We start from the raw sequence: 8136 nt of genomic DNA on the forward strand, positions 1-8136 counted from the left end.
AGGTTCATGAAAGTTCACAGGTTTGAACTCTCTTTGACCCTATTTCTCAAATAGCACAGATGAACCATTCCTGTTGGGAGATGTGATGTTACTCACAAGCCTGAGCTAATCACAGATGAGTCAGCAATTCTTTCTTTAATTACCAATAAACTGTTCCCTCTTAAATATTATATAATGCATTCAGACTCATATTTGTAGAATTGTGTGTGTGTGTGTTTGTGTGTGTGTGTGAGAGAGAGAGAGAGAGAGAGAGAGAGAGAGAGAGAGAGAGAGAGAGAGAGAGAGAGAGAGAGAGACACATCATTGGATTTCCTATTAACCAAATAATATGAAAAAGAAGGGCCTGTAAGGATTTGCAGGTACTGTATAAGACCAGGCTTATTAACAAATGTGGCCTACGCGTTTGTCTCAATTATTGAACCCTGAGTATTATTTTCTTGTTTTATAAATGTATAGCTTGCGCTTGTTTGTTCTTGAATTTCTCTTGTGGTTTCATTATGATCATTACCAGTAATGGGCTTTTGGCACAGGTACTGTGTATTTGACGTGAGTATCTTGTTGGGAACACTGGCATTGGGTATTGAGGAAAAGACAGTCATGTTCTTCTGCCCTCATTCGTGCCAGGTCGGAGTTTGGTGAATATGAAAGCGGCTAACTTCAAGAGGAGCAGCTTGAGGCCACTGTCGGTCATGAACTGTGAGAAACGTTTAAACTTGTCTTCAGAAGCGTGGCAGACATTACAGTTGGAATGCCGCAATAGCAGATGGTGTCTTAGGAAGCCAGTCATTAAGCCTCGCCTTGGCAGACCAGTGTGGAATTGGTTGCTGTAATTCGTGCCTGGATATCTCGGGGTGTTTTAGAATTGCTTTGAGAAGAAAGGCTTTTTGAGAGTGAAGAAGATCTGACGGAGATAATTGTAATTTTTTTGCCTCGTTATACTTTGAAATTGAACCTGCATGCTGAAGATTTCAATAGCTTCAAATGAACGAGTTGCTGCAGTCCTCATAACACTGAGCACAAAGACGTTTAACAGACACGGAGGTGTCTTTGCTGACTTTAACGCGATGTCTGGATTTCAGTCAGAGTGAAAGTTCTTAATACATTTTACCAGACATGTATTATATGGCCAAAAGTTTGTGGACACCTGACCTTCACATTTATGAGTCTGTTGAACATCCTGTTCCAGATTCATTCTCCCTTTGCTCTTATAATAACCTCCACTCTTCTGGGAAGGTTTTCCACCAGATTTTGGAGCGTGGCTGTGGGGAATTGTGATCATTCAGCTACAAGAGCATCACTGATGTTCAGTGCAGTCGGTGTTCCAGTTCATCCCAAAGGTGTTCAGTGGAGTTGAGGTCAGGTCTTTGTGAAGGCCACTCAAGTTCTTCCACTCAAAGTTGACAAACCATGTCTTCAGAGCTTCCACAAGGGCGTCCACAAACCTTTGGCCATATAGTGTAGACGAGATGACGACTGTCCACATGTGTACATTGTGCCAGTTTAATTCAGGACAGACTGTCAGAGTATGGTCAAGTGAGTGTTCACCATGAATCATTTTAATGTCACTAAAATGGCCACTGTTTTCTGAAAATGTTGATTTTGTATAATATCTTAAGACACTCATTCATTTATCTTAATTATCATTAAGTCCTAATCGGGAGTACACCCTGGATAGAACATCAATCCATCACTGGACACCATGAACACACATTCATACACTGGGCAATTTAGCAATGAGAGTCCACCTACTGGCTTGTTTTAGGTGGTGGGAGGAAACCAGAGAACACAGGGAGAACATGCAACGGAGACCTGAGCTCAGGGACCCTGGGACAGTGAGTCGATAACGGCACCTGTGAGACACACATTTTATGATTTATTTATTTATTTATTTAAAATTAGAGCGTTCCTAAATTCTCCAGTGATTGTGATGCAGATTTGAGTGTTACTTCACGCCACTCATGATGATGAAGGAAATCCATCCTCGTCGAGTCAGTGCCGCGATTCGAGGCTTCATGAGGAACATTTTCTGACATGACTTTTTCTGACAGCTAACAATAGTAGTGACTCAGAAACAGCAAAGTGTTTCCCCACATTTTGCTTGGTCACATGGTCAGACATGAAGCCTACTCAGCAAGAACAAAGGTGAGAGTCATGCCACTTAAACTGACAAGCTACAGGTACAAGCCATTAATCTTTGCCTTTCTAAATGGACTCGTGATGCTGAGATACTCGAGCAGAAATAGCATTTTCATTCCAAAGGGCTTCGGGAATTGGTTTTCACTTGCTTGGTTTTATCGTAGATGGCTTCCACTGTTATTCTAAGAGCTTAAATGCGACACGGTAGTTATTCAGGCTACAGTTTCGCTGAAAACTGAGAAAGCTGACTGCCATATATCCTTGCCGGGCCATTTGAAGGATGACGCTTGAACTGTGTCACCTTGGATTTTCACAGACTTTGATAGCCGTAAATAAACAAAAATATTATGTATATAAAGCTCAGAATTTAGGGTGTGTTTAATAATTTCATGACAGTCCACCATACACTTTAATCTGCTTTTTTTTATTATTATTTTACATATTATGAATTGAGTAGTTTCCAGTTACAGCGTGATGCGTTTCTCCTATTTCACTGCCTTCCATCGTCTCACGTCTTCTTTTCTTCTTATGTCCCCCAGGCATTACGAGTCATTTCACATTCGTTTTCAACCTCATTCGTTTCTGAACAGACAGACATAGGACTCGCAGAAGCTCAAACTCTTGAGAAATGGACAATTTAATGTGCCCATGAGGTCATGCCTCTTTTTGTAAATGACTGAACTTTTCCTGACCCTTGGGACCTGTGAAAAGCCCCCTCTTGATTATAAATAATAGCAGTGGGTCGCTAATAGGTAATCCGAACGAGAGCTGAAAAGGTCTGATATGATTCGGCAGGAGGGCAAGAGTGCAGCAGACATGTAAATGTTGTTAGGAACGTTCTCATTGACTTTTGTGGTAATGAAAAAGCCATTTTCACGTTGGTGCTGGAGAGCCGTATCTTTGTCAATGGGACAGCTCGCTGTCCTTTCTATTGTAGTGTGGAGTTAAGTTTAGTCAGACCTACTTATGTTTCAAGGGACATTGGAGTGGTAGTGGTAATACGGTATTATCTTTTAGGTGCTCGTTGACCAAGAGTCAAACAGAGTTCAAATCACAAGATTGCCTTGTGCACTTTAAAAGGGAGATTTTCTGGGATTTCACAGTTGTCTAGCCATATGTAAAACCCATCACCATATATTTCAGAATTCACCTCGAGTCCTGTAAGGATTTACCAGGAGTGGGTTTGTTTTTTTTTTTTTTTTTTTGTCCTTTGGTGTCAAGAAAACTCCGTTTTCAAAACTACAATGTAGCCTTTTTGTGCAAATAGCACAGGAATTGTTACAATACAGTTCTCGCTGCAATTACATTGATTTACTTGACCCCAGGCTTGGGGAACTCCATAAAAACAAGAGGGTCTGAAATGTCTTTCATTTAGCCGCTATAAATTCCGTATATACTCACAAATTTAGACAAAAAATGGCTCTGAGGATAAAACGTTCCGTTGTCAACCCTCGATGTTAAACAATGGGCCAGGCGGAGGTTCTTTACAAGGTGATAGGAGGAAAAGTTCAGCTGCATCTATCACAGGGCCTGGACCTGCGCGGATAGGAGGGCTGGACATAAAGGTGTCAGCCATGCAGTGGGGCGGATGTAAATCAGGAGCCCGTAGAACGGGGCAGAGAAATGGCTAACACAGGCATCTGCCAAGCCTCTCTCTTTCTCTCCCTAGCTTTCTCCTTGTCTTTCTCAGTGTCACGCGAGGACAAGTCTCTTCCACATGACCCCTGTGTGCCGGGAGACAAGCCCGCCCAGGCAGCCTCAATTCAGCCTTGTTTTTCTCCGGGTCTGCTTTCTTTTTATCCCCCTTTTACTGTTGTAATTTGTGAAATTTTTTGCAAAAGAGGGCGAGGCAACTGTTAAGCTTGTTATTCTATAGCGATGGGTCTTCATTATTCCATTCAAGTCACCTCCTGTCCCAGCATTCACATGGAATTGTTCTTTTGTGGAAAATACGGCTTTGACGAGCACTTGCGATATCGCGACCGCATCGTTCTCCTTCGACTTCCCTCTCTGGCGTGAACTTTCCACCACTCTCTTACCTCTTTCACAGCCACTGTTGCCCGTTTAACACCAGGATGATTAGCATCGTTCTGCTGCTTCCCTTGATTTCACACAGTTATTTAGCTGAGATTGGTCCAAGTTTGGACTGTTGACAGTCACTGTGGTGCTCTACAGGCATGTAATAGATCTCCCAACACGTTACTCGTGTCAAATTTCAGACTAGAATTGGTATGTCGGTCAGCATAACCGATTTACATCATAGATATATGGGTGTGTTTATATTTGACCCATATTCAGCCTTATTTCATCGAGATCAAAAGCTTGAACACGACTTGCTCAGAAGGACAAGAGGCCTCCGTGTGTCATCTACCACAAACAAACATGGTATAGCGCTTATTTTAATTTCCCTTCATAAATATTTGATCATGTATTTGTGAAAGAGTTCAACAAGGATTTTTTTTAATAATGTCATAGTTTTATTAAATAAAAGCTCATCCATCAAATTGAAATTTAAATTAAAGTTGCATTCAGTAGAACACACTATGTATATATATATATCTATCTTTATAAAAAAAACTACATTACAAATATACATCATATACCTCAGAGAAATACAGTGATTCATAAAGAGTAGTGCCCTTAGTTAAAGAATGGAATTATATACAGATTTGATATAAAGCATCATACATTATATTTCATTGACAAAATTTAAATATATACATGCATTTATCGGTATAATTCCCATGCCAACAGTTCATGCCTGATTTAATGTGCTAATTGCTGGCGTAACGGCAGAACTTTGTGGGAAGATTGTCCACAGGATACACAGTCGGGCCCGTTTTCATTGTCGGGGGTCCGTTCAAAAGTGTCCAATTGCAGTGCTGTGTTAACTCGACTAAAAATATCTTGAGTAGCATTTTGGCAAACTCCTTTCCCACACACATCCTGGCTCCTCCGCCGAAGGGGATGTAGTTAAACCTGGAACTGTCTTCCAAGCCTTTAGCCATGAATCTCTCTGGCTGGAATTCTTCTTTGTGGGGGAAGATATCTGCAACATCATGGGTATCACAAATGCTGTAAATGACATTCCAGCCTTTGGGGATCTGGTAGCCCTGGAAAACAGAGACAAAATGATGATTATTATTGGTAGTAGTCTATACGTATTAGTGTTATTGTAGCCTTTGTGTGTATGATGTACTTTTAATGAACCCAGCATCTTAGATGGACTATTTAGATAAGCAACTTTGCCCAAAAGATCGACTTACATTGAGTTCAAACGTTTTAAGTGCAACACGGAATCCCCCAGGCACAGGTGGGTTCATTCGGAGGGTTTCCTTAATGACACATCCAGTGTACTTGAGATGTTCCAGCAGCTCCATATTAAGAGCTCTTTCAGGCAAATACATGACTGAAACCTCCTGTATTGAAAAAAAAAAAAAAAATTACCACACACACACTCATTAGCATTCATCCAGAAATATTCCAACAAACGTTACAGAATAAATTCAATCGTCTTCTGTAAACTTTAATGACCTTACCTTCTCTTCGAGCTCCTCTCGGATTTGCTGAATCACCTCCGGATTCAGTCCCAAGAACATCACCAGAGAAGTTGCCGTACTCGCGGTAGTCTCGTGCCCGCCAAAGAGAAGTTCAGTTGCTGCCTCCTTCATCGCCTGAGATGAAGAAAGAAGATTTGTTGATTAAACTGATTTTACACAGGTCTTAATATACCACCTCGTGATGCTAAAACACAATGTGTAAACGTTTCATTCTACCTGCATGCTGAGCGGCTCGTCGCTTCTCCTGCTATTTTCAATCAGCTGCTGAAGAGCATCCTTGTACTTGGGCTCGTTCTCGTTATCGCCATCTTGGATTTTCTTCTTGATGTTCTCCTCGATTTTTGCATGAATAAAATTGCGTGCTTTGAGGCCCTGTTAAATGAATCAGATTTTTTGTCTTTAAAAAAAAATTAATTTGATTTAAGTATTATAATAGTTAATATTGTGAGCATTATATTTACCCGATATAAGCCGCTGAATGGGACGTCAATTGGGAGGGAGAAGAGGTTCTTGATCATTTCCTCAAAAGCCTCAACAAGCTCTTGCTCGTCCCTCTTGATCTGCTCGGGTTCGAACCCTAGAAGGATTCTCATGGCGATGCGGAACATGAGGCGCTTCATTTCCGGGTACACGAGCACGGGCGCGTCGCGCTCCAGCCAGTCAGTGATTGCGCACCGCACCTCCTCCTGGATCACCGGGATGTAGTGCTCCAGAGCGTCCCGAGAGAAAGCCTTCAGGATCGCCTGCAACACACACACACGCGCGCGCGCTTTTAAGTTTGATTGCGTAAAACAGAGCAGAAGTCAGGGTTGCCAGGTTGGACAGCTCCTTTGCAACAGAGTAAACAGTCCGAAGCGCACTGTTTACAAAACAGTCCTATATCCCACTCAAGGGCATTTCAACTCTGATTTAAAATTTAATCAAGAATCTAATTTAATCCTAACCTGCTAACCAATTTGGCAAAAAATGATAAGAAAATGATTTGACACGATATTATAGCTTAAGGCTGCGTCTCGAACCGCATGCTGTCACACTAAAAAGTGCGCCACATATAGTGACTCACTATATACTATAACATACAGGTATATAGTGCACTAGGACTCGCTTTGGAACATAAACCGATTGCGACCCGCGACTGTTGATGACGTGATGCGTCACGGAGTTGGGACACGGATCAGGACGCTTACCTTTTTCTTGTTTCGGTGCAGAGCTCCGTGCACGTTGGAGAGCGTGTCTGAGCCGAGGATGGTTCTGACCGAGGCGGGCCACTGCACCGCGACCAGCCTGTGTTCCCCGAGCAGGATCTGGCGCACGTTCTCAGCGCCCATGACGCGCACCGTGGGGTTCCCGAAGAGGTGCGTTTTGTAGATGCAGCCGTACTTTTGACGCTTCATGCGCAGAAACTTTCTTCTCTGTGGAGTAATGGAACACGTGATGAGCATCAGATACAGAAACGCATGAAAAACACGGTCTCGCGGAGCCGCGCGTTACCTGCAGGATGAGCTGCAGCGTCTCTCCAATGAAAGGCAGACCCATGGTGCCCGGGGGAAGGGGGCTCGTGCAGCTCGGGTCGAGTCCTCTGATCACCAAAACCTGCCACAGCTTCACCGCGGCTAAAAGCAACAGCACAGGAAGCACGACCGTACACAGCAAGGTTACCAACAAAGTATACAGACCCATGACGCGCACCTTAAAAAAAAGAAGAAGAGAAGAACCAGCAATGGATGCAAAGGTCTTCCCTCGGATCTGACTCGCTCTCTCTGTTACATGCACCCTTTTATACACATTCCCTCCTGTCTCAGCCTCCTCGTTACCTTGGGTCAGATAAATTAGTTCACACAAAGTTCATCTTTAATTGTAGTGTCATCTCGCCCCGCCCACGAACCCAGAAAAGCCGCTCCGACAACTCGCAGCCATTTGTTATGAAGGCGCATTTTAATACCACCTCCCGTAGAAGCAGGACAATCCCGAGGATTTAACTTTGAAAAGGTGTTAATTCCTCAGCACAAAGGAAAGCGTCCACGGGTTGCTTTTGTTTCCTGATATTCCGTCGTTTACACTCATTACTCCGGCTCGGGTGCCATGCTGAAATGCCAGGGAGAGACTTCATTGAGGAGCCTTTACGCATTTAAACGTGTTCGGGTCCTGCGAAAAGTGTCTCTTTCATCTTTCATGGGTGGACACGTAAACACTTTATCAGCACTGGACACTTTATGGATGTTCCAGAGAAGGAGAAAAAAAAAACCAAACAAACATGTTGGTGCGCATTAAACATGGAGTGCGTGCATAACAATAATAAAAAATTTAAAGGCACATCATTGCGCACACACACACACACACACATTGCAAACACTGCAGTGATGAAAGACCACCAGGGTGAAAAACATCAGATAGAAGTAGAACAGTAGCTGTACAGTGTTATGAAATAAATGGCGCAGTT

General features: G+C 42.9%; 1 protein-coding gene across 1 annotated transcript; it reads right to left on the reverse strand.

Moving 5' to 3' along the window:
• Positions 1-4705: 4705 nt before the first annotated feature.
• On the reverse strand, positions 4706-8121 carry LOC108273895 (cytochrome P450 26A1). The gene is made up of 7 exons (XM_017483553.3): positions 7188-8121; positions 6884-7108; positions 6158-6439; positions 5913-6068; positions 5676-5810; positions 5403-5555; positions 4706-5249 (listed from the first exon to the last, which is right to left on the reverse strand). The coding sequence occupies exons 1-7, from the start codon at positions 7374-7376 to the stop codon at positions 4911-4913; spliced, it is 1479 nt and encodes a 492-aa protein (XP_017339042.1). The 5' UTR covers positions 7377-8121; the 3' UTR covers positions 4706-4910.
• Between the last annotated feature and the right edge of the window lie 15 nt (positions 8122-8136).

This window comes from Ictalurus punctatus, chromosome 13, assembly GCF_001660625.3.
Source record: "Ictalurus punctatus breed USDA103 chromosome 13, Coco_2.0, whole genome shotgun sequence".
Classification (NCBI taxonomy): Eukaryota; Metazoa; Chordata; class Actinopteri; order Siluriformes; family Ictaluridae; genus Ictalurus; species Ictalurus punctatus.